General features: G+C 36.1%; 3 protein-coding genes across 3 annotated transcripts; all 3 read right to left on the bottom strand.

The window, feature by feature from the left end:
* Window positions 1-1,525: 1,525 nt before the first annotated feature.
* LOC144653497 (uncharacterized) lies at window positions 1,526-3,742 on the bottom strand. The gene is made up of 2 exons (XM_078513489.1): window positions 3,589-3,742; window positions 1,526-3,343 (listed from the first exon to the last, which is right to left on the bottom strand). Exon 2 carries the CDS (start codon window positions 3,151-3,153, stop codon window positions 2,815-2,817), a length of 339 nt encoding a protein of 112 aa, XP_078369615.1. The 5' UTR covers window positions 3,154-3,343; window positions 3,589-3,742; the 3' UTR covers window positions 1,526-2,814.
* A 3,802-nt stretch (window positions 3,743-7,544) lies between these two features.
* Window positions 7,545-12,435, bottom strand: LOC144653572 (uncharacterized). The gene is made up of 6 exons (XM_078513608.1): window positions 12,326-12,435; window positions 10,954-11,204; window positions 10,061-10,172; window positions 9,749-9,877; window positions 9,102-9,340; window positions 7,545-8,169 (listed from the first exon to the last, which is right to left on the bottom strand). The coding sequence occupies exons 1-6, from the start codon at window positions 12,399-12,401 to the stop codon at window positions 7,804-7,806; spliced, it is 1,173 nt and encodes a 390-aa protein (XP_078369734.1). The 5' UTR covers window positions 12,402-12,435; the 3' UTR covers window positions 7,545-7,803.
* Window positions 12,436-14,199: 1,764 nt separating this feature from the next.
* Window positions 14,200-19,624, bottom strand: LOC144653574 (uncharacterized). The gene is made up of 6 exons (XM_078513610.1): window positions 19,463-19,624; window positions 18,169-18,419; window positions 17,752-17,863; window positions 17,415-17,546; window positions 16,124-16,362; window positions 14,200-15,818 (listed from the first exon to the last, which is right to left on the bottom strand). The coding sequence occupies exons 1-6, from the start codon at window positions 19,536-19,538 to the stop codon at window positions 15,465-15,467; spliced, it is 1,164 nt and encodes a 387-aa protein (XP_078369736.1). The 5' UTR covers window positions 19,539-19,624; the 3' UTR covers window positions 14,200-15,464.
* Window positions 19,625-27,342: the final 7,718 nt, after the last annotated feature.

Below are 27,342 nucleotides of genomic sequence, written 5' to 3'. Positions count from 1 at the left end.
ATATCAAATTAACTGAAGGATCACAGGCAAGAAAAAAATATAAAAATATATATTAATTTTTTCTCAACTTTTTACTCCACGGGATTACCAATACTAATTTATTTCACATAAATATCAATAAATCACAACAAAAATACAACTGATTCTTTTTCATTCCAACTTTCTTAAACAACTTTACTATTTGTTTTCTGCATGTCAATTACAATTCTCATAAATGTTTTATTTAAACTCTATTCTTGGGGAAAACAGATGAACCATTAACAAATACATCAACAGTTATTTTGCCAACTGACTGCACGCACGCTCAGCTATAAGCAATCCATGGCATCTACCCTTTATGCTTTCCTAAAACCTTTTTATTATTGTTTTCCATGGAAGTCATCAAAATGACAGTAGTCACGGTAATATATTACTCTAAAAATGTATGACATATAACAAGTAGCGGCAGCTGGGAATGAGGTTGCTGCATTTATACAACATATTGGTACATATGTATGCAAAAACAAAGTTTCTCCCCATTTCTATAGCATTAAGTGGCGGATCCAGATGTACCCAAATATTAATGGCGGTGGTTGGGGGGGGGGGGGGGGGGGTGGGGCTTCTCTTTGATGCGAAAATGGGGTGGGGGTGGGGGGGATTTTTAGACCTCTTGACCTTATATTCTTACAAGGGGGTACCTCTCTAGATGCACCACTGTAGCATAAAGACACTAAATTATATTTCCTATTTCAACATATCAGCAATCAGATGAAAAATATTTTGCTATTGAAAATTATTCCAGTTTCAAATGACATGGAAATTGACTAGCAAAACAGTTTGACCTAATTTTTGCCTGACTCCCAATAATTTTGGGTGAAAAAATTTCCCTGACTATCGTTGTGAGAAATGGAAAAAAAGGCAAGAAAGTCAAAGAAAGTCAAAACTTCATAATATGCTGAGGTTAAAACTCTAATAAACAATGTTTTGAGAGAACAAGAAAGTGTTTCTGGAAATTAAAAAAACCCCTGGGAATTGGAAAATTGACAATGAAATTAATTGGGAATGTTGCACCTTTTTTAAGGTTTAATGTTCAGACTTTTAGCGACAAATTGAAATGGAAATGTGTTAACAGAGTTTATTAGAGTTACCAGCCCTCATTCAAAATAATTAATTGAGGTCCTGTTGTAGGGAAAGGTTGAATTAAACCATTTAACAATTAGATAAGTTTCTATCCCAGGATAGAAGGCGAGAGGCCCACTGGGGGGGGAGGGGGGGGATGTGCTGCCCTGGGTTTCCAAAGTAGCACCCCGTTTGCATTCAAAATGATACCCTGTCTAGAAACAGTTCAATTTTTTAATACCCCATTCTGGCTGCAAAATCACGACCCCGTTGGGCAGCACATACTCGTATAGGTATTTTGGTGGAGTACTCCCCCCCCCCCCAGAGAGAGGCAAAGCCTTGTGAGACAACTATCAAAAGCCAATAGAGTCAATAGAAACCAAGAGCGAGACCAGAGACTGATGTATTCATCAAAAAGTTTTAAAAGTGGTTTATTTATTGGTTTATTTATTTATTTCGGCAATTTTACTTGCACATAATCCCAGGGCATGCAGTCCATCGTAAATTTGACCGCACTTACATAGCCAATAAGAAATATTTCTGGCTAATTCAATTCCTGAAAGGAATAAAAGAATGGTAGTGACTGTTGCAACAGTGACTTCCTAAAAGCTTGAAATTGATAAATGAACTGATTAGCGGCCTGCACATGTTTCAAAAATATATACAGTATAATAAAATTATTTTTCTGAGTGATTTTGGTAAAACATGAATTTTTTTTATTACTTAAGATGTAGAGAAATAACTAGAATTATATGAAGGAAATTTAGTTGGAATTCTACTTAAAAAGTAGATCATTTACTTTGCTTCCTATGAGGTGATACCGTAAAATTCCGGTTATAAGCCCCCCGGTTATAGGCCCATCAACCTGGAAACCAAAAAATACATCCGGTTATAAGCCCCCCCCCCCCCCGGATATAAGCCCCCCTCTACCGGATGACAGTACTGAACAGGGCTAAATGATGCTTTTTTGTGCGTTTTTAACTTAAAAACGTATTTCGATCAACACTCCCGAGGCTCGTTTCGAAACGTTTTTTTCCTTCCGCTTATAAGCCCTCCCGAATATAAGCCCCTCCGCTAATAAGCCCACACAAAAACCCTTACGAAGCCGGCCCCGTTGTATAAGCCCAGGGCTTATAACCGGAATTCTACGATATTCAGCCTCATCAACTGTCACCTCATAGAATTCTCAAGCTCCCTGTAATGGTTATATAGTAAATATAAAACCCAACCTCCTTTCAAAAAAATATAGCCATGAACATCAAATCAAGTTACACTTATTGATTACCTTTGAAACATTTGGAAACCACAAATATCTTGTAGAATATGGCCACGACCTCCCTCCCCTCCCCACAGAACATCTACCAAAGAAATCCCCAAAAGTACACATAATCGAACATAAAGGTTAGTTGAAATTTTTGCATTAATTATGAAGTTACTGACACTGAATTAATATGCTGCCATTTATGGCAGAACAACCTGCTACTTATTTATTTACATCGAAAACAAACCTGCCAAAATGCAAATATAATTATAGGGACGGAACGAAATGAATAAAACACAAAAAACAATTTAATAAAATTCTACAGCTTCACACACCACACAGCATCTACTCATGCAGCTACTTTCAAATTCTAAAAGCAATAGCACACAATTCTCTTGAAGCAAATAAAAGCTACTGCAAGAGACAATTCCATGCCAAATGGCTTTAAATTCAAGTTAACTGTCGAGCAAACAGCAACACAGACACGCAGCACAAAGTCCCCACAGAAAACACTCGGTCGCATCATTGTCCTGATGCCTTCGCCTTCCATGTTGGTCGTCATAGACGTAAACAGTCTTGGGTTGCTCGGTGTACACTACATGCGGCTGGCCATACGGCGGATAATGTCCATGTTGTTGGTAAGGCTGACCGTGGTACGCCTGTTGAGGGTACGGCGCAGAATATGGTGGTGGAGGATAAGGGCTTCCTTGTTGATACTGCTCGAAGCCAACTCCGCCAGTTTGTGGCGGAGGCGCGCTCGGGTTGTATGGCGGTGGAGCTGGTTGATAGCTCATTGTGGTTATAATACACTTGTTAAACCTGTCGTTGTTGATATGTTTTCTTCTGTTGTTTTGTAATTTCTTTTAGTACCTCACCTTGCAAGAATCGTTGCTAATTGTGTTGTTTGTGGAGAAATACGATAGTTCTTTACCGACGTTCGTTTGAAAGCTTGGATTCGAAACTGTGTCGTCGTTTGAAGTCTTCCTATTAAATAAAAATTATACAGCTGTAAATTAGCAATATTAGACTACCTGTACGGTTCTTAAACATGTAACATATGAGCTAAAACTGTAAAAGCACAACGTCCCGCCATACAGAACAAGATATGTCTAAATGAAAACAAGCAACCCGTTAATTGCTAGGAAGCAATTAACATTTACAACACAAGCGATAGAATCTTCGGTACTTCATCGAATTTAGCACTAAAAAACAACAGATTTATAACCTACCTGGCCTCAATACTAGCTCTCGAAAAGAACTATACGTCAATTAACTCAAAACTGTGGGTAATAACATTAGAATACTCTTACACTTTATATCCACTTCTTATTCAGCACAAAATGCAAAGCAGCGAATTGAGTGTAATAAATTTGCATACGTCATTTTCTAAAGTTAGCAAAGTGTGTGACGTAGAATGACGTGGCATACTACCGAAGTTATTTTGGACTGCCAGTATTTCGGACCTGTTTCATAAATACTTAGGTTTTTACAACAACAATATTCGAATCAAACACATATTGCCTGTTCTGGCATTTCCGTTGCGCAAGTGACAGAAAAAAAATTAGTCAGTGACAACGACAGCCAACGAATTTGTGATCGCAACTCATTCTATATTGACTACTCAAACACGCTGGAATGACCAGAAATAACCGCTACTTTAGAAATGTTTCTGATTTGTTTTCCATTTACCGTCAAGTTCTAAAACGAAGATCCTGAAATGCTTCCCACCTTTGCCTGTACAGACAACAATTGCAACATTTGTGACGATGCCAATTTAAAACTGGATATGATCTTACCTAGGTCCTAAATTATGGAATTGTCTCCAGGATAAAATTAGACTGCGTGACTTCTTGTATTTTAAGGACTTTTAGGAACTTTATAAACAAAACTGTATTTTTATCTCTTTAGCATATTTATGTTTGTAATGTTATTTTTAGCTGACTAGCACCTTGTTGCACCTTGTTTGCTATATTGTATACCACGGAGTAAGGAGCATATCACCTCATATCACCTGACATGCTCCTGATCATGTCAATGTTATTGTTGTTGCTGCGGAAACAGAATAATCTTAAAAACTTCAGAAACAATTTTTTTGGAAACAAAATTTGATTCCGTAACAAATATTGCGTAAACGGAGAAACATTTAGGATCATCCTTGTACCCAGGGTGTGCAGAAGGAACGAAGACTCGAGGTACAAGAATGCATTTAGGATCGGAACAATGTTTACGCAAGATCTTGATAGGAGGTTTTAAGGTTACATGCCCTCCAGAAAATTTGAAAAAATAGAAGATCGGTAACTCTTTCTTAAACATTTTCATAGGGTATTTCTTGAGAAAAATCAATTTTGTTCAACTGGGGATTATTTTCCCAACTAAACATATTTAGTTTTTTGGGGGGTCAATCAAAAGGAGGCAAGAGTCTTCCTACCCGCCTTGGATGAGATGCTAGTCCATCGCAGGGATACCCCCAGCAATAAATTCACCGCTACCCATTTATACACCTGAACCAAGAGGGACGCTGTGAAAAACTAAAATGTCTTGCCTAAGAACACATCCCAGCGTCCCTGCCAGGGCTCGAACCCGCACGTTCCGGAGTCCAGCGAACTAACCATGGCCATCGCGCTTCCATAGGTCAGTTGAAATGACCTCTGCATTATGGTATGAGCGTTTTTCCAAAATCAGCAAGCCGACCGTCGCTTACCATTTGTAATTTAGCTTCGTTTTTTGTTTCCTGCTACTGTTTTCCCTTGATGGGGAGAATGGAAACGGGAGAAATAAACAAATGGTACAGAATTTTCCGACGAATAGTACCAACAGGACTGAAAAGGACTACCTCGAAACGCAGTCTACAATTTCCGAATGGATTTTTCGGAAAGTCACTGTTTCGTTTTATTTCCAACCGTAACTGCCGGGTGCTTGATAAAAAAATCCTTTCATTATAAGATAGAAGAGCGAGTGCCAGGAATGGGCTTGTCGGGTACCGTAAACAATTTTCAGATGGAACCTATCTTTTTATCACCTGAAAGTTTTTGTAGAGCTTTTAGATTTACGTGTAATAATATTAACCTTTTCGACAAGGCAACAGGCCTGTATGTAGATAAAACAGGCGGGAAGATGAGAGACGCTGGGAACGAGGTTGTGGAAATTGAACAAGCTTGGTTTGTACAGACATATTAACTTAAATTTTTTATTGTGCTAAGTATTTTAGTTATCTGTAAAAGTTACAATGAAGTATCTTTCCTTAAATGCTATTCAACGTGACTGTGCTATATATAAGCTCGGTCTTTTACAGTGCGACGCGCCTTGCCGTGGCCACCCACCCAAGTGTGCTCTCGTAATATTATTATTTGTTTGACTAACACGCCTCCTTTTACCAAAGTTAAATACGATCAAACAGATACTTGTTGCATCGTATTCATCAACAAAACTCAGTGAAAATGCAAAGCATTACAAGAGGACAGTTGTAAGGCGCGTCGCACTGTAAAAGCTTCTTTCCCTAACAAGCCCCCCTCTCCCGCCCTCCGTCCCCGCCAATACTGACCCGTACCCTCGCCACCTACCTAATCCTCAACATTAATCCAAGGCAATTTCGACTGACATTTATAAACTGAGCCAAGCTCTTTTAACAGGTCAATTTTGTGTCACTAATTAACAATGAGTTGTGGTTAAGCTACGGTTGTAACATATTAGCATTTATACCATGCCATAGAAAATACAGCCAATCAGAATACAGGAAAGCCGTTTTATATTCGACGGTATTCAACCCAACCTTCCCATCGTGCGCTGCGACCTTATTCTCGATGAAATTTAGTGAGCGTATTTTCTATGGCATGGTATAAAATAGTTACACAACACTTTCTCGTGGTATACTATGGAATATCCCACTTGTCATTTGTATTTTCTCGGTATACACACTCGCCTAAAGGCTCGTGTGTATACCGAGAAAATACAAGTGACTCGTGGGATATTCCATAGTATACCACTCGAAAGCGTTGCATAACTAGTATATATCTTACTTGATTTATTTTAATGTACGAGTGCTAACTGATTATATATGATTTGCAATAAGCGCCTCCAGAGAAAGAAATATATTTTATTAAATATCTTTCAATTCTTGAGGGAACTTCGTGTGAACACGAACGATAATTTTCTTGCCACTGCGCCACTTTCATGACCACAACCGCGCGTGACAGCAGCTACTTGTAAAAAAATGAATTGGAACCGCTTAGGATAAAAATGAATTGGAGCCACTTCCACAAAACAAGATTGGATTTTTTTTTCAAAATTATCTGATTGGCTCATGATATGTTATTTTTACTTTTTAACTTTTCAATTATTTTCTATAGGCTTAAAGTGAGCTGGCGATATAAGCATAACTGAGTTTATTAAACGTGGTCCGTACACTAAGCTATTTCAAAGGTGCGAACAAACTTTTCATGATCAGGGACGGCGAAATTTTTTCTCAATTGGGCGGGGGGGGGGGAGGTCAAGCTAGTGACTTGAAATGAAGGTGAGGGGGCTTAAGAGAATCTTCTCTGCTTAGTATGTCTTACTTTTCGGAAATATCGCGAGGGTCCCTGTTTTTTAAGGACGCACCAGCTTGTCCACAGGTGCGCCACAAATAAAAAATTAATACAAAATAAAAATAATAAAACAAATATTCACAACATCGGTATTATATATAGACTTTTTCGCGTAAAAATCTCAAAATGCATACAATTTCAGTGATTTCGATGTAAACTAGCTTTCGTGAAATTGAATTTCTAAAATATTTATGAAATGTTAGGTAAATGACGGGCCCTATCCCCCACCCGGGGGCAAGGAACTAAGCATCGAAATTTACGAATAATCCCTGAAATTCACATGCAAACTTTGTGTTTTGTGACACGTTTGCCTAAGATCTTTTGGTTTGCTCCATTTTCGAAATGGCATATTTTACTGCAAAAGGGTTATTTTAACTATCATTGTAAATAACCACCCCAATCGAAAACACTCAAGCAAAAGGCTCGTCCCAGTGCCATTAAAGAGCTTCATCGTAACCCTACACTGATCAAGCGACTGCTTAGTGCACGATGGCCATTGATGACATTGAAGGCTACTCCGGCAAAGCCTGCAGAAGTAGACGCTGACCGGAAGTAGGGAGAGCTGAAGTCAGCGCACCAAGCATAGCAGAATTTTTTGCAGTTGTCTGTATATCCGGATATGAAGAAACCAGAGTAGAAGGGATCATCACAGACGAGCAGCTGATATTCATAACTTGTGTCTGCTATGTCTTCTCCTTCCCACAGTCCAGTTGCGGTCTAGGAGTGACTGGCTGAGTAATTACTTTGATTTGATATGAGTCGTCGAACAGTCACTGAAGACTCACATCAATTAATAAAAGAGTCGGATGGCAAGGGAAATCGTTTCTCATAGTCTGTTGCTGGAGAGCTTGAGATCTTCACTCATCTTAACCCTACACTGATCAGACGGGAGCTTAGCGGCCAATGGCCATTGACATTGAAGGCAACGCCTCCATAAGCTGCAGTGTGAGTAGATGCTGACCGGAAGTAAGGAGAGCTGTAGTCCCAGCACCAATAGCTGCATTGTTTATAACAGTCTCTATATCCAGATATGAAGAATCCAGAGTAGAAGTCTTGATCACAGATGAGCAGCTGATATTCATAACTTGTGTCTGTCGTGCCTCCCCCAACCCACAGTCCTGGCAACTGTGCTCCATAATTTCCCGCGGCTACAAGAGTGGAACTGAGTTTGTATGTGAAGAAGGCTTTATCTCCAGTTGTTTCGTCCACAAAAAGAATCTCTCGAAACTGCAAGCAAAGGAGCATTTTTTAATAGTAAACTCCAAAAATAATGTTAAGTTTCCGCCTAAACTGCAAGTAAAAAAACATTTTTTGCACTGAGCTTAAAAAAATGCATTGCTACACCTTCCAATCCGCGCTAACTGTTTTCGTCTAAGCGCCAAGAAAAGACAACATTAAAGTGTCAACACTTGCTCAGCAGGGATTTGCTGATGCAAAGGCATAATGGAGTCACGATGACCCCGAAACGTCGAGCAGCAATAAATCTTTCCTGTTTTTTTAATGGTTAGGAATGTCAAGCTTTCTCTGATTTTCAGAGGACAAATTCCTTAGCTTGTTGTGTGTCTCTATTAAGGCATGTCCCTTAACATGCTTTCCTATTTTATAATCAAAAACACTTTCAGTCATGACAAACGATGGCGTCACAAGTGACACAAGGACCAGGTCCCTTCTAGGCACGCTAAGACGCCTTTTTAGAGTCAATGGGTAAAGGCTTGGCTTTATTTATACTATTTCACCCCACTCCATCAAAAGGTTAATGCCCAGCCTAGTCCCTAGGCGTTCTCCTCCTCTCTCGGGCGAGCGCGAGGTCCACGTAAGGGCCTGGGAATGGGTTGGCGTGGCGCTCAGTGTCTTTCGGTGACGTCACGAATTTCGCGCCAAATCGATAAGCGGGAAGGAAACGCCTGGGTGCTAGGCTGGTTAATGCGGGATGCCCTGAGTAAAGTTGTATAGCCTCAGAACAAGTTAAACGATTAAATGCAGAGGGTATTACTAGGGTACTGTTACTTTTCCCTTTCCTTTATATGTCCCGTGCGCCACTCCAATAATTGGAGATACGACCATTGCTTACAAAAACTTCTTTTCTTTCTTTCAGGACAAGTTTTAGATACGGTATAATTTCTACGGTATGTATTAAAAGTCTGATTCAAACAACTTACTTGAATATTGTTACAATCAGTTCTGTAACCATTTGTTCCATAGGGCAGATTCTCGTCATACGTCACTTCCGCTGTGAGTTTCACAAGGTCGTCGGTTGAGTAACACATTGTCCATCCTCCGCTAAATGACGTCATATCACAATAGACCAAGAACATGTTGAGCCTGCCATCCGGCTGTACCTGGTACATTCCATCTTGAGCATGCGGGAATGCTGTCTTAATATCTCGGCAGCTCTTTCCTTGATTAAAGAAGGAAAGTTAAAGACGTCAGAAACTCGTAATAGATTTGGTAAGAGACCACTTTTCACCCGTCAATTTCCAAGCTACTGAAAATACCCGCCTCTCGATTTCCCCACCCAGGATTAGTTAATATTTTAATATTTATTAAGCACTCCCGTGAAACTCCTAAGTATAAAATAAAGCATGTTTTTCATTCCAAATTCTCTTAGTTGTGTTCAAAGAGTTTTTTGACTTTCATTTCATAACTTTAAAACTGCGTGGTATGTTTTTTTTTAAACTTCTCCAATCTTCCTCAAGAGGTATAACCTGTGCCCCAGTGAGCTGTGAACGTTAATCCGATAAAGACAATTTGCGAACAACAAACTTAAATATAATTGGCCAAATATTTTAAACGCGCGCTGGCGTACCTGTCATTTGGCAGATTCCTGCACTGTCATACAGACCGCTGATACATGTACAATTATATGAGCCCATGGTGTTGACGCAGATCTCGTTCAGCGGACAGTTGTATTGATTGGTTTGACACTCGTTTATATCTACAGAAAAGAAAAAATTTCAACGAGGGATGAGAACTTAACACACAGCAGTCAGTATAAGCAGAATGCTTGAAATTTATAGACGCAATTTGTTTAGGTACAAAGAGAGTAAGTAGAGAGAAGAAAATGGCGCCATGTTTTATTTTATGCGTCTGATGCGTCACATGTTACTGTCACACCTACCCGTTTCACAGTATGTCCCGGTAAATCCCGCGGGACACAAGCACTGGAAAATTTCTGGCGTCAAAGAAAGACAGGTAGCATTGTTTGGACATGGGCTTGATGAACAACGATTCTAAAGAGAAATTGGAGAAAACATTTGCATATTCCTTGAAAACTTGTTTATTGCCTATTTCTGTTGCGGTACAATGTTGTGGGAGGATGTTTGTGGAAAACCTGGATGAGGGAAAGCATATATCTGGTGGGGCTTATAACCGGAATATTTTTTCGCGACAGGTGGGCTTTTAACCCGGTGAGGGGGAGGGAAACTTATAATCAGCACATTACGGTATTATAGTACCTCATTGTAATCGATGTGCATGAATTACAGTTCAGCTAGAAAAGATTGCAAATTTAAGGCTGGATTAAACGTGAAATTTTACGAAATTTTAAAAGGTTTAAATAAGGGGTAGAAGAAAGAAAATGATTTTTGGAGCACCACCAGACAGGTTGTCAGGGGACTGTTGTGTTGTCCATCTACTAATTTCTAACTTCAAATTCTAGTTTTAAAACTACATCAAATCTTCAATTTTCCTTATTTCTCTGATTTTTACAAATCCTTTGAGTAAAACTATTCCGTTGCTCCCAAACATCCCTCATCAAAACACCCCAAAGTTTACAAACCACCCCCAAACATAAATTTATGAGATGAGCATAGGGCTTTTGGATTGCTTCAATGTGAACGCGATATTTGCACACAAAAATGGTATTTCCGTTTAAAAAAAATAACATGCTTTCTTCATAATGTTTATCGCCGCAGTTTACGTGATATTTCCTGTTAAACAACGATTGCCAAAATAAAAGAGTACTTTCAATAACATTTACTATTAGTCCCGTCTTTAATAGGTATTATGTACCTCTGTCCCTTTGTACATGTAGCCAGGCATAGGAACCAAATCATCAGGGTGTCGGATGTGATCCGAGTTACTGAGCTCACATGCGTGTCCATAGTTCTGATAAGGTCCCAAGTTATAAGAGAGGCACTGGTGCTCTCTGTAACACCTGATCTGACAATGGTCATCTGTCTTTACTTGCACTGTTTTAATCACGTGACCAACTAGGGCTTTGCCATCGACAGAATATAAGAAGTGAATTTGTCGACATACATCTGGGAATACAATTATTCGTGAAATAATTCCCTTGAATTGGCAGAACATGTATAACATTTTGTAAAATTAGTCTCTGCAATTGCGCCAAAGCAAGAGGTTAAATCTAATTTTTTTCATCATTGAATTAAGTGTTTTGTTGTTGTTGGAGAAATTTGTTGCTAAGGAATGGTGCTTTCCCGTGGTGCTTTCTGGGTTACTACACCGATTAATTTGCAAAGCCTCCCAACATCCGTCCATTTTCAGAAAATTTTCCACTATTCGAATTAAAATTGTTTAGAGATCTTGTTAAAAGGTAAAAAGTAAGAGGAACTGAAAAATATCTATCGAATTAAGCCGAAATAAGTGTTAGTTTAAACCTGATTCTAGTAAAAATAAAGGAAGAACTGACAATGCGATAAAGTTTGGCATATGTAGAAGAAGCTGTTAGAAACTGTTATATATATTATGACAATGTTGTGGTTCAAATTTATCTTTGTTTCAAAATTTTTCAGACCAGTTTGACTTTTATTTCTCTTTGCGCTTCAGATCAGAGAGCCAAGAGCCCTGTTCAAACAATGTTCTAAAAATGGATCGCTCTATAGGGGTCGAGAAATTAGTGCTAAGTGCTAAAAAGGGTTTTGTGTTTTAGTTCCAAATCAATTAACATGCAAGCACTGTTCAACAGCTGTCCCCGGTAACTTGTTTTCTATTTTTTTTTTTAATTTTTATCCATTTTCTAAATTAAGTGGTACATTTTTCTTAGCAAAAGAGGCGTTCTTGTTACATATCTATATTATTAATACGTGGCAATCGTTGTTAGCCTGGTAAATAAATTAAAGAAAGTGTATTTGTAAAAAAAAACTAATTTAATATAGATGTTTTAGTTTGATCTTTAAACTTTAAATTAGGTTCAACAGCAATATGATTCGGAAAAACGTCTCATAACATAAAACTTAAATAGCTAATTAAACTAAGAAATTGGTGCTCTCAGAGCGTAGTGTTTTTTTCACTTCTTGGAACGTGAATAAGAAATTTTGTAGACGTAGCTATAAAAGGCGCTGTGGGGAAAAATGTAAAACCTTGAAATAATTACGTAACAACTATAGCGATCAATTTAGAGTTGATTTTTGAGCCTACTTACCGCTGCCTTCCGCACTGTGAAAAGAAATTGCCAGCGAGATCTTTAACAGGAGCAATGGCCTAAAGATACCAGGCATCTTGAGGCGATAACATTACAATTGTAGAGTTCCCATTTTAGGCTGGAAATTCAACTGAATTGCGTGAGAAGATGTGAGGCATGCCGCCCGGGGATCAACAGTTAATTACTGTTTTTACCAAACTGTTGTAGAAGAATGGGATGAAGTTCTGATTGGTTTTCAGATCCAGGGGTTATTTTGACACCTGTCAAGCGCGAGTGTTGAGCTCGAATTTAATTTTTTGTTTTTGATGAATTTTGTTCACAATATTGCTTGCCCCTGCTTTTAGTTAAACAGCTAATCAAAGCCGGGACTAGGGTTAAAATAAAAAAAAGGTTTACACACTACAATACATAACAAAGGGGAAAGAGATATAAACAAACGTAGTGTTTTTGGCGTTTGTCGATGGCTTTTCCGACTACGAAACACAGAAAAAAAGTGGATAACTTAGATGTGGAAAATACGAAAACGTCCGCGTATAGGTAGCCAAGTAAGTATCAATAACTGAAGGCGAGAATGAGCGAACAAAACCGAGGGCAGGACAAAGGTTTAGCAACGAGTGAAGTCTCCATCCAGTGTTTATCGATCCACTAACAATTGAATGTAAGTATTAAAGTGACGCTTTAAATTTGTTTGAAACAATGTATAATAAAACAATTATTAAATTGGCTTTTCACTTACCTCGACCTTGATTATTCTAAATATCATGAAAAACCTCATCAAAAAACTCTTGATAAGCTAACATGTACGAGCACTCACGATCTCGCACGAGCACGCACGATCATGTACGAGCGCGGTGATCACGTACTGGCAATACTAGCAAAGGCCCTCACGATTATGAACGAGTACGGTGATCAGGCCCAAGCACTCATGCGGCATGAGCACTCACAATCATGCACAACGCTCAGAATAAAAATAAGTAATTCTTGAAAATGAATTATACACAACAATTTTTCGATTAATTTTATTATTTATTTAGGTCATTCAAATATTGAGATTAAATGTGCATCGTAACTTGTGCTATTGAGATATAACTGTTTCGATTCATCTTAAACAATTGTATAATTATTGGTTACAATTTCCAAACAACTGAAGAACAGTTTGGCAAATTATTCTTTCTTTTCCCTTTTTGTCACTTCTGTATGAAGGTACCTCCTCCTCCTATTATTATTATTATTATTATTATTATTGGACATTTCTTAACACGCTACTCGTGTTTTGCTCTTCCGTACACCATCGATCTACAGACTACAAATAATGATAAAAGTATGCTGTACAATTGAAGAAAAAATTCTTTGGAGTGAAAGTGTTGTTCCCATATTAATATACCTGTACTGTTCTTAGAAATTTATCATGTGACCTAAAACTGCAAAAAGCACAACGTCCCGTCAAAGTTTCATAGTTACACTCGAAGCATCGCTTCTTGGCAAACTGTTTATTTCAGAGAATCTTTCAGCCTCGGGCAAAATCCTCTAATATACCAACCTTCCTTGAAGGGGTTATTTATTAAATGTACCCCGTTCGCTTTGATAATAATCCGTCGCTCGATTTTATAGCGAATTACAGAACAAGAGGAACTAAGTCACTCTTTCAGGTCTAACTTTTCTATGAAATCAGCATTAAAAAAATTACGTACGTAAACCAATGCAGCCAACTTGTATTTATTTCAAATGCGCTTTGTATTTATTTTTTAAACGCACTTACACCCTATTACTATCACTCCTGACTCGTCCCCAGTCGTCTCTTATGCGAAAATTGCAATCCTTCCCATGATTCCCTCCGTGTTCATCAGTCGACTCAAGACGGACTCAAAAGACGACTGGGGACGAGTCAGCTATCACTCTATGTTTTAACCGCCATAAAGCGCATAGTAGAAATCGAAGGGTTACAAAATTAATAAACCCCTTTCTGGATTGCTGATATATTGGAGGATAATGCCCTTGGCTGATTGATTGTCCTCAAAATTTCACATCGCACTCGAAGCTTTACTTTTCGGCCAACTGTTCATTTTTCGGACAATCTTTTAGCCACGGGCATTATTCTCCAATATATTACCAGCCGCCCGAACTACATGTCTTACCGGGTTTACTTGTAAGCACTTACGGTAACTGATTGTGTTTTGCAGTTAACCCCTCCAGACAAAAAAATCTTACTAAATATCTTTAAATTCTCAGTAGAGCTTGGTGTGAAGACGAATGGCAATTCCTTAGCTACTGCGTTACTTTCACGACTTCATAATGAAGATAAACGATAATGAGAACTTTTACTGCTGAAATTTGAGGGATGTGGCCTGGATGGGAAACCTGTAATCGCATTTTTAGTTTTCCATACATTTGTTTAAAATTTTTCTTAGGTCCACTCCAGGATCTTATTAAAAGGTATTTGACATCGAAATCCCTGGAATTCTTATACAAACTCAGTGTTTGGCGACAAGGTTTGCCCCATTTTCAAAGTGGCAGGTCTAACCGCAAAAAAAGCTTATTGGAACAATCATTATACCTCATTACATGAAATTTTCGCGACACGTTAATTCGCGAATTTCGCGATTCCAAAAAATCGCGAAATTAAAGTGATGCGAACAAGTGGCGCGAACATAACATGACGCGAAAATTGAATGATTCAATGATCAAGAAAATAAGTTTAGTACCACTGAAGGAAGGAATTTCAATGTAAATGGATGTTGTCGTCAATTGACTCAAGAACAATAACTCACGCACAAGCATGACCTACTTGTAGACATTCTGAGAAATGACTGCTCTGTTGTTGCTATTGCCGATATTTAGTCTTGCGTTTTTGTTAATTTTGACGTTATTGTTCCTTTGATGAAGTCCTTTTATTTAATTCAAGGGCCAGTTAAATAATATTGTCAAGGAAAGGTAAATTGTGTCTTACTCAAAAATGCGAAAATAAAGTGATTCAAAATACAAAATTTTCGCAAAATCGCGAAATTTTAGTGTCGCGAAATATGCGCACTTCAAAATCGCGAAATTAACGTGTCGGGACATTTCATGTCATAAGGTATATAAACACACAAATCGAGAAAACACTCAAGAAAAATGCTCGTGTCAGCGTTCTTGAAGAGCTTCATCGTAGCCCTACACTGATCAGGCGGTTGCTTAGTGGCACATGACCATTGACGTTGAAGGCGACTCCTCCATGGCCTGCCGCTGACCGGAAGTAAGGAGAGGAAAAGTCACCACACCAGTGGTCACATCTCTTATGACAGTCTGTAAATCCGGATATCATGAAACCAGAGAAGAAGGGTATATCACAGATGAGCAGCTGATATTCATAACTTGTGTCTGCTATGCCTCCCCCAATCCACAGTCCTGGCAATTGTGTTCCATAATTTCCCGCGGCTACAAGAGTGGAACTGAGTTTGTATGTGAAGAAGGCTTGATCTCCAGTTGCTTCGTCCACAAAAATAATCTCCCGAAACTGCAAGCAAAGTAACATTTTTTTTTATTTTGAGTTTTAAAGAAAGGCTTCACTTTTACTTTCAAGAGAGCAATGGAGAATGTCAAGCTTATCTTAATTTTCATGATCAGAGGAAGTTTATTGCGTGTATTCCTGGCTCACCCAGTATCAGGCAATATTCCGCGCGATTTCGCAGGATATTTGTGGAGATATAACCATAGCTTCGAAATGGTTCCTTTTTCTTTTTTTCTTTTTTTTTCAGGACAGGGTTTAGAATCAGGATAATATCTACGGTATGTACTAAAAGTCTGATTCAAACCATTAACCTTAATGTTGTTGCAGTTCGTCCTGTAACCATTTGTTCCATAAGGCAGATTCTCGTCATACGTCACTTCCGTTTTGGGACTCACAAAGTCGTTGGTTGAGTAACACATTGTCCATCCCCCTCCGAATGACGCCATATCACAATAGACCCAGAACATGTTGAGCCCGCCATCTGGCTGTACCTGGTACATTCCATCTTGAGCATGCGGGAATGTTGTCTTAATATCTCGGCAGCTCTTTCCTTGATTGAAGAAGAGAAGATAAAGACGGCAGAAGCTCGTAACTTGTAGTAACCCAACTATTAACCCGTCAATTCTCAAGCTATTAAAAATACCCGCTCTTCGATTCCCCCACAGTTACTGTGATTCCCCCACCCAACATCGTTCAATATTTATTTAGTTAGTATCCCTTCACAGTATAAACTCCTGATTACATAAAATAAAGTACGTTTATTTATTTTTTTTTCTCATTTCATACCTTTATATATATAACTGCTGGTATTCTAATTCTTTTTGTGCGTACTCCTTCTCTAATACTCTTCAAGACGTTAAACTCTGTGCCCCAGTGAGCTGTTATGGGTCTATATACTGTGCTGGTTTACGTAGGATCTGTGGTTTGGCCATGTATCCATTGCAGGATAGTTTTGTCTAGCCGCATTTTCCTCATCGCAACATCGGCATGATATTTTAAATTTTCTGTCTATTGTTCAACAGTCACATTGTGACGCTATTGTCCAGTTGGCAGACATTTTAATGTAAGCTCATCTGAGGTCATCGCTATGTGCTATTCAATAGATCGTAGACAACTGGCTTTCGCGCTGTTTGTTCTACGGCTTTAGCTGCTACACTGTGCTGATGGGACCCAACCAGGTCGAAAGAGCTGTCCACGGTTGCATTTTTGACGTTCAGTTTGTTTTCTATCATGCCGCAAGTAATCTACGTGGTATCAGCCTTGCTTATTTCATTTGTAATCCAGGAACACATGAAAGTTTAAACGAGCTTTAACACGGTATTTCAAGGTTTGTTTATCTGATTAACAAAACTTCATTCAAAATCATAGATTCCTTAGATAGAAAAACGCCAAGAAAGTACATGTTTTAATAAAACGAAAATAAAAAAAGGATGACTACGACTGATTAGGACAAATTTCGAACGACAAACTTAAAAAAATGGCCAAATTAAAGTGCGCTATCCAGGCATGGCATGGCTGCATTCGTTAGAGTGACAAGACACAAGACACTGCTGTACTCCGCGTTGAAGCTCTCTATTACACAAGCAAAGCGACCCGGCTTACCTGTCATCGCTTCGCAGATTCCTGTAATGTCGTACAGACCGCTGACACATGTACAATTATATGAGCCCAAGGTGTTGACGCAGATCTCGTTCAGCGGACAGTTGTATTGATTGGTTTGACACTCGTCTATATCTACAGAAAAGAAACACATTCCAATGGAGGATGTGAAAATATACACAAAGCAGTTAGTGTAAGCAGTATGCTTGACACTTTGAGGCACGATTTGTTGACGGGCAAAGAGAGTGCCGGAGTAGAGAGAAGAAAATGGCCCTCAGTTCTATCTTATGCGTCTGAAGGAGACCATACCACAGTTACCACATGTCACTGACATTCTTACCCGTTTCACAGTTCATCCCGGTGAATCCCGCGGGACACAAGCACTGGAAAGTTTCTGGCGTCAAGGAAAGACAGGTAGCATTGTTTGGACATGGACTTGATGAGCAACGATTCTAAAGAGAAAATAAATAAACATTTACATTTTCCTTGAAAACTTCTTTATTGCCTATTTCTATTGCGATACAATGTTGTATAACATGTATAAGGATGTTTATGGAGAACGTAGTAGGGGAAAGCTTATATTCGGGCGGGCTTTTAATCGGAATGTTTTTTGGCTCGAAGATAGATGGGCATATAACTCGGAGGAGGCAGGGAGGGTTGATCACTAGCATTTTACGGTATTAGAGTACCGCATTGTAATCGAAGGGCATGAATTACAGTTCAGCCGAAAAAACTGCAAATAAAATGTATTGTGTACCTCAGATCCTCTGTAGATGTAACCAGTCGTAGGAATCAAATCATCAGGGTGTAAGATGTGATCCGAGTTGCTGAGCTCACATGTGTGTCCGTAAGCCTGATAAGGTCCCAGGTTATACGAGAGGCACTGGTGCTCTCTGTAACACCTGAACTGGCAATGGTCATCTGTCTTCACTTGCACTGTTTTAATCACGTGACCAACTAAGGCTTTACCATCGTCAGGATACAAGAAATGAATTTGTCGACATACCTCTGGAAATGCAATCATTTGGAAAATAAGTCAATTGAGTTATAAGACGAGTATATATATTTTTTACGTTGCAATTGTGCCATTTGAGGGTTGCTCCGTTTTACATTCTTTTATCATTGAAATATCGTTGAATTTATAAAGTGTTTTGTTGTAGTTCAAGACTGAGATGTGTTGCTAATGAAAGGTGTTTTCTTGGTTGCGACATGATTAATAGTCATACAGTAGCTTTCCAACATCCATCTACCGGTAGTTTCAAAAGCCGTTTTTCCACTTTCCGAGAAAATTTTCTTTAGGCGTGTTGTTCTCTTGTTAGGAGGTCAAAACTACGAGAAACTGAAACATATCAGTCTTAATTACCTCGAAAAATTCTAGTAAAAATAAAGGACAATGTGATAATTTTCAAAATGTGGAGAAGCAAGACAAGTAGAAGATATGCTTAATGATCTAAGAAAAAACTTAAAACAATGTTCTAAAAGTGGGTTGCATTACAGGGGTCGAGAAATTAGTGCTGAGTTTAAAAAAGGCGTTTGTCTTTTAGTTGTAAGGCAATCAGCATGCAAGCACTAATTTAATTTAACACTTGTTCTCGATCACCTGCTTGCTAATTTCTTTCTTTTTAAATTTTTATTTATTTTCTTCCTTTAGTGCACGGTACATTATTCTTGCCAAAAGAAGCGTTCTTTACGTTACATATTTATATAAAATGTGGCAATCGTTGTTAGCTTTATAAATGAAGAATTTGAAACTCTAAAAAATCCAAATAATAGATGTTTTAGTTCGATCTTTAAACGTTAAATTAGTTTCAAATGTTATGTAAGACACAGCAACGGTATTCGTTAAAATTACTCATAAAAAACAAACAAAAGTAGTTTAACTAAGAAAGTGGTGCTATCAGACGATAACGGTTTTCAACTTCTTGGAATGTGAATATGAAATTTTGTACACTCAGTTACAAAAGACGCTGAATGGAAAAATGTATAAACCTTGAAATAATTACGTACCAACCATAGAGATCAATCTAAAGTCGATTTTAGAGGCTACTTACCGCTGCCTTCCACACTATGGAAACAAATTGCAAGCGAGATTTTTAACAGGAGCAATGGCACAAAGATACCGGGCATTTTGAGGTGATAAAAGTTATAACTGTTGAGCACCCCAGAAGGTCATCTACTAAAATTAACCGAGCTAAGATCAGCTTAAGTTGTGATGCATGCCGCCCTTTGATCAATTAACAACTGTTTGTGCCAAACTTTTGAAGAGGAATATAATGGGATGAACTTCTGATTGGTTCTCAGATCCAGGGATAATTTTGTCACCTGTTTAAGCGCAATGTTTTTATTTTGTGTGTACAGAAAAAGCGTGGATAATTTAGATGCTGAAAACACGAAAACGTCCATGTAGGTAACCCATGGATTCGGCTTTTCACCGAATTAATCTCAATCTTTGTAAGCGAACATACACGAGCACTCGCGACCTCGAACGAAAACTCACGATCATAAACGAGCACTCACGATAATGCAGGAGTACTCACGATCATGCACGAGCACTCACGATCTCCCACAAGCCCTCACTGTCTTGCGCTGCACGAGAACTCGCGATCGTGAACGGCACTTACGAACATATACGAGCACTTACGATTATGCACAAGTGCTCACACTCATGCACGAACACTCAAAATCATGCAGGAGTACTTACAAGGTTGCACGATCACTCACGAACATAGACTGGCACTCACGATCATAAACGAGCATCCACGATCATGCACGAGCACTCATGATCATGAACGAGCACCCACGATCATTTCACGAGCACTCACGATCATGCACGAGCAGTCACGATCATGCAGGAGAGAACAAAAGCTTGAAATTTTGGGGTGCGTAATATGAATTTAAGAGTCCGTTTTATAGATCGAAAACGTTTTTTATAGGTTGTTGGCTGTTGGGCTTTTTGTATTTCATTTGTTAAAGAATAAAAATATGGAATTCTTAGCAATAAATTACACACGGCAATTTTTTGATTTCATAGTTTATTTAGTCAATTGAAGCAAACAAGGTGTTAAATTGGGTGCTGTGATCGCCAAATATTGAGATGAAATGTGCATCGTAAAGTGTGCTATTGGGAGATTCACTGTTTCGATTCTTCTGAACTAATTAATTAATTACTGTTTTTACCAAACTGTTGTAGAAGAATGGGATGAAGTTCTGATTGGTTTTCAGATCCAGGGGTTATTTTGACACCTGTCAAGCGCGAGTGTTGAGCTTGAATTTAATTTTTTGTTTTTGATGAATTTGTTCACAATATTGCTTGCCCCCGCTTTCAGTTAAACAACTAATCGAAGCCGGGACTAGGGTTAAAATAAAAGCAAGGTTTACACACTACAATACATAACAAAGGGGAAAAAGATATAAACAAACGTAGTGTTTTTGGCATTTGTCGATGGCTTTTCCGACTACGAAACACAGAAAAAAAGTGGATAACTTAGATGTGGAAATACGAAAACGTCCGCGTATAGGTAGCCAAGGAAGTATCAATAACTGAAGGCGAGAATGAGCGAACAAAACCGAGGGCAGGACAAAGGTTTAGCAACGAGTGAAGTCTCCATCCAGTGTTCATCGATCCACTAACAATTGAATGTAAGTATTAAAGTAACGCTTTAAATTTGTTTGAAACAATGTATTATAAAACAATTATTAAATTGGCTTTTCACTTACCTCGACCTTGATTATTCTAAATATCATGAAAAACCTCATCAAAAAAACTCTTTATAAGCTAACATGTACGAGCACTCACGATCTCGCACGAGCACGCACGATCATGTACGAGCGCGGTGATCACGTACTGGCAATACTAGCAAAGGCCCTCACGATTATGAACGAGTACGGTGATCAGGCCCAAGCACTCATGCGGCATGAGCACTCACAATCATGCACAACGCTCAGAATAAAAATAAGTAATTCTTGAAAGTGAATTATACACAACAATTTTTCGATTAATTTTATTATTTATTTAGGTCATTCAAATATTGAGATTAAATGTGCATCGTCACTTGTGCTATTGAGATATAACTGTTTCGATTCATCTTAAACAATTGTATAATTATTGGTTACAATGTCCAAATAACTGAAGAACAGTTTGGCAAATTATTCTTTCTTTTCTCTTTTCGTCACTTCTGTATGAAGGTACCTCCTCCTATTATTATTATTATTATTATTATTATTATTATTGGACATTTCTTAACACGCTACTCGTGTTTTGCTCTTCCGTACACCATCGATCTACAGACTACAAATAATGATAAAAGTATGCTGTACAATTGAAGAAAAAATTCTTTGGAGCGAAAGTGTTGTTCCCATATTAATATAAATATACCTGTACTGTTCTTAGAAATTTATCATGTGACCTAAAACTGCAAAAAGCACAACGTCCCGTCAAAGTTTCATAGTTACACTCGAAGCATCGCTTCTTGGCAAACTGTTTATTTCAGAGAATCTTTCAGCCTCGGGCAAAATCCTCTAATATACCAACCCCCCTTGAAGGGGCTATTTATTAAATGTACCCCGTTCGCTTTGATAATAATCCGTCGCTCGATTTTATAGCGAATTACAGAACAAGAGGAACTAAGTCACTCTTTCAGGTCTAACTTTTCTATGAAATCAGCGTTAAAAAAATTACGTACGTAAACCAATGCAGCCAATTGTATTTATTTCAAATGCGCTTTGTATTTATTTCAAATGTGCTTTGTATTTATTTCAAATGCGCTTTGTATTTATTTCAAATGCGCTTTGTATTTATTTCAAATGTGCCTGGTATTTATTTCAAATGTGCTTTGTATTTATTTCAAATGAGCTTTGTATTTATTTCAAATGCGCTTTGTATCTATTTCAAATGTGTTTTGTATTTATTTCAAATGCGCTTTGTATTTATTTCAAATGTGCTTTGTATTTATTTCAAATGTGCTTTGTATTTATTTCAAATGCGCTTTGTATTTATTTCAAATGCGCTTTGTATCTATTTCAAATGTGCTTTGTATTTATTTCAAATGCGCTTTGTATTTATTTCAAATGCGCTTTGTATTTATTTCAAATGTGCTTTGTATTTATTTCAAATGCGCTTTGTATTTATTTCAAATGAGCTTTGTATCTATTTCAAATGTGCTTTGTATTTATTTCAAATGCGCTTTGTGTTTATTTCAAATGCGCTTTGTATCTATTTCAAATGCGCTTTGTATTTATTTCAAATGTGCTTTGTATTTATTTCAAATGTGCTTTGTATTTATTTCAAATGTGCTTTGTATTTATTTCAGATGCGCTTTGTATCTATTTCAAATGTGCTTTGTATTTATTTCAAATGCGCTTTGTGTTTATTTCAAATGTGCTTTGTATTTATTTCAAATGCGCTTTGTATTTATTTCAAATGTGCTTTGTATTTATTTCAAATGTGCTTTGTATTTATTTCAAATGCGCTTTGTATTTATTTCAAATGCGCTTTGTATTTATTTCAAATGTGCTTTGTATTTATTTCAAATGTGCTTTCTGTTTATTTCAAATGCGCTTTGTATTTATTTCAAATGCGCTTTGTATTTATTTCAAATGTGCTTTGTATTTATTTCAAATGCGCTTTGTATTTATTTCAAATGTGCTTTGTATTTATTTCAAATGCGCTTTGTATTTATTTCAAATGCGCTTTGTATCTATTTCAAATGTGCTTTGTATTTATTTCAAATGTGCTTTGTATTTATTTCAAATGCGCTTTGTATTTATTTCAAATGCGCTTTGTATTTATTTCAAATGCGCTTTGTATCTATTTCAAATGTGCTTTGTATTTATTTCAAATGCGCTTTGTATTTATTTCAAATGTGCTTTGTATTTATTTCAAATGCGCTTTGTATTTATTTCAAATGCGCTTTGTATCTATTTCAAATGTGCTTTGTATTTATTTCAAATGCGCTTTGTATTTATTTCAAATGTGCTTTGTATTTATTTCAAATGCGCTTTGTATTTATTTCAAATGCGCTTTGTATCTATTTCAAATGTGCTTTGTATTTATTTCAAATGCGCTTTGTATTTATTTCAAATGTGCTTTGTATTTATTTCAAATGCGCTTTGTATTTATTTCAAATGCGCTTTGTATTTATTTCAAATGAGCTTTGTATTTATTTCAAATGCGCTTTGTATTTATTTCAAATGCGCTTTGTATTTATTTCAAATGCGCTTTGTATTTATTTCAAATGCGCTTTGTATTTATTTCAAATGAGCTTTGTATTTATTTCAAATGCGCTTTGTATTTATTTCAAATGTGCTTTGTATTTATTTCAAATGCGCTTTGTATCTATTTCAAATGTGCTTTGTATTTATTTCAAATGCGCTTTGTATTTATTTCAAATGTGCTTTGTATTTATTTCAAATGCGCTTTGTATTTATTTCAAATGTGCTTTGTATTTATTTCAAATGCGCTTTGTATTTATTTCAAATGTGCTTTGTATTTATTTCAAATGCGCTTTGTATTTATTTCAAATGCGCTTTGTATTTATTTCAAATGAGCTTTGTATTTATTTCAAATGTGCTTTGTATTTATTTCAAATGCGCTTTGTATTTATTTCAAATGCGCTTTGTATTTATTTCAAATGTGCCTGGTATTTATTTCAAATGTGCTTTGTATTTATTTCAAATGAGCTTTGTATTTATTTCAAATGCGCTTTGTATCTATTTCAAATGTGTTTTGTATTTATTTCAAATGCGCTTTGTATTTATTTCAAATGTGCTTTGTATTTATTTCAAATGTGCTTTGTATTTATTTCAAATGCGCTTTGTATTTATTTCAAATGCGCTTTGTATCTATTTCAAATGTGCTTTGTATTTATTTCAAATGCGCTTTGTATTTATTTCAAATGCGCTTTGTATTTATTTCAAATGTGCTTTGTATTTATTTCAAATGCGCTTTGTATTTATTTCAAATGAGCTTTGTATCTATTTCAAATGTGCTTTGTATTTATTTCAAATGCGCTTTGTGTTTATTTCAAATGCGCTTTGTATCTATTTCAAATGCGCTTTGTATTTATTTCAAATGTGCTTTGTATTTATTTCAAATGAGCTTTGTATTTATTTCAAATGTGCTTTGTATTTATTTCAGATGCGCTTTGTATCTATTTCAAATGTGCTTTGTATTTATTTCAAATGCGCTTTGTGTTTATTTCAAATGTGCTTTGTATTTATTTCAAATGCGCTTTGTATTTATTTCAAATGTGCTTTGTATTTATTTCAAATGTGCTTTGTATTTATTTCAAATGCGCTTTGTATTTATTTCAAATGCGCTTTGTATTTATTTCAAATGTGCTTTGTATTTATTTCAAATGTGCTTTGTATTTATTTCAAATGTGCTTTCTGTTTATTTCAAATGCGCTTTGTATTTATTTCAAATGCGCTTTGTATTTATTTCAAATGTGCTTTGTATTTATTTCAAATGCGCTTTGTATTTATTTCAAATGTGCTTTGTATTTATTTCAAATGCGCTTTGTATTTATTTCAAATGTGCTTTGTATTTATTTCAAATGCGCTTTGTATTTATTTCAAATGCGCTTTGTATCTATTTCAAATGTGCTTTGTATTTATTTCAAATGCGCTTTGTATTTATTTCAAATGCGCTTTGTATTTATTTCAAATGTGCTTTGTATTTATTTCAAATGCGCTTTGTATTTATTTCAAATGAGCTTTGTATCTATTTCAAATGTGCTTTGTATTTATTTCAAATGCGCTTTGTGTTTATTTCAAATGCGCTTTGTATCTATTTCAAATGCGCTTTGTATTTATTTCAAATGTGCTTTGTATTTATTTCAAATGTGCTTTGTATTTATTTCAAATGTGCTTTGTATTTATTTCAGATGCGCTTTGTATCTATTTCAAATGTGCTTTGTATTTATTTCAAATGCGCTTTGTGTTTATTTCAAATGTGCTTTGTATTTATTTCAAATGCGCTTTGTATTTATTTCAAATGTGCTTTGTATTTATTTCAAATGTGCTTTGTATTTATTTCAAATGCGCTTTGTATTTATTTCAAAAGCGCTTTGTATTTATTTCAAATGTGCTTTGTATTTATTTCAAATGTGCTTTCTGTTTATTTCAAATGCGCTTTGTATTTATTTCAAATGCGCTTTGTATTTATTTCAAATGTGCTTTGTATTTATTTCAAATGCGCTTTGTATTTATTTCAAATGTGCTTTGTATTTATTTCAAATGCGCTTTGTATTTATTTCAAATGCGCTTTGTATCTATTTCAAATGTGCTTTGTATTTATTTCAAATGTGCTTTGTATTTATTTCAAATGCGCTTTGTATTTATTTCAAATGCGCTTTGTATTTATTTCAAATGCGCTTTGTATCTATTTCAAATGTGCTTTGTATTTATTTCAAATGCGCTTTGTATTTATTTCAAATGTGCTTTGTATTTATTTCAAATGCGCTTTGTATTTATTTCAAATGCGCTTTGTATCTATTTCAAATGTGCTTTGTATTTATTTCAAATGCGCTTTGTATTTATTTCAAATGTGCTTTGTATTTATTTCAAATGCGCTTTGTATTTATTTCAAATGCGCTTTGTATCTATTTCAAATGTGCTTTGTATTTATTTCAAATGAGCTTTGTATTTATTTCAAATGCGCTTTGTATCTATTTCAAATGTGTTTTGTATTTATTTCAAATGCGCTTTGTATTTATTTCAAATGTGCTTTGTATTTATTTCAAATGTGCTTTGTATTTATTTCAAATGCGCTTTGTATTTATTTCAAATGCGCTTTGTATCTATTTCAAATGTGCTTTGTATTTATTTCAAATGCGCTTTGTATTTATTTCAAATGCGCTTTGTATTTATTTCAAATGTGCTTTGTATTTATTTCAAATGCGCTTTGTATTTATTTCAAATGAGCTTTGTATCTATTTCAAATGTGCTTTGTATTTATTTCAAATGCGCTTTGTGTTTATTTCAAATGCGCTTTGTATCTATTTCAAATGCGCTTTGTATTTATTTCAAATGTGCTTTGTATTTATTTCAAATGAGCTTTGTATTTATTTCAAATGTGCTTTGTATTTATTTCAGATGCGCTTTGTATCTATTTCAAATGTGCTTTGTATTTATTTCAAATGCGCTTTGTGTTTATTTCAAATGTGCTTTGTATTTATTTCAAATGCGCTTTGTATTTATTTCAAATGTGCTTTGTATTTATTTCAAATGTGCTTTGTATTTATTTCAAATGCGCTTTGTATTTATTTCAAATGCGCTTTGTATTTATTTCAAATGTGCTTTGTATTTATTTCAAATGTGCTTTGTATTTATTTCAAATGTGCTTTCTGTTTATTTCAAATGCGCTTTGTATTTATTTCAAATGCGCTTTGTATTTATTTCAAATGTGCTTTGTATTTATTTCAAATGCGCTTTGTATTTATTTCAAATGTGCTTTGTATTTATTTCAAATGCGCTTTGTATTTATTTCAAATGTGCTTTGTATTTATTTCAAATGCGCTTTGTATTTATTTCAAATGCGCTTTGTATCTATTTCAAATGTGCTTTGTATTTATTTCAAATGCGCTTTGTATTTATTTCAAATGCGCTTTGTATTTATTTCAAATGTGCTTTGTATTTATTTCAAATGCGCTTTGTATTTATTTCAAATGAGCTTTGTATCTATTTCAAATGTGCTTTGTATTTATTTCAAATGCGCTTTGTGTTTATTTCAAATGCGCTTTGTATCTATTTCAAATGCGCTTTGTATTTATTTCAAATGTGCTTTGTATTTATTTCAAATGTGCTTTGTATTTATTTCAAATGTGCTTTGTATTTATTTCAGATGCGCTTTGTATCTATTTCAAATGTGCTTTGTATTTATTTCAAATGCGCTTTGTGTTTATTTCAAATGTGCTTTGTATTTATTTCAAAT

This window comes from Oculina patagonica, chromosome 5, assembly GCF_052425735.1.
Source record: "Oculina patagonica isolate OP01 chromosome 5, crgOcupat, whole genome shotgun sequence".
NCBI lineage: Eukaryota > Metazoa > Cnidaria > Anthozoa > Scleractinia > Oculinidae > Oculina > Oculina patagonica.
Note: the sequence above shows the minus strand (reverse complement) of the source record. Positions and strands in the feature narration are given on the sequence as shown.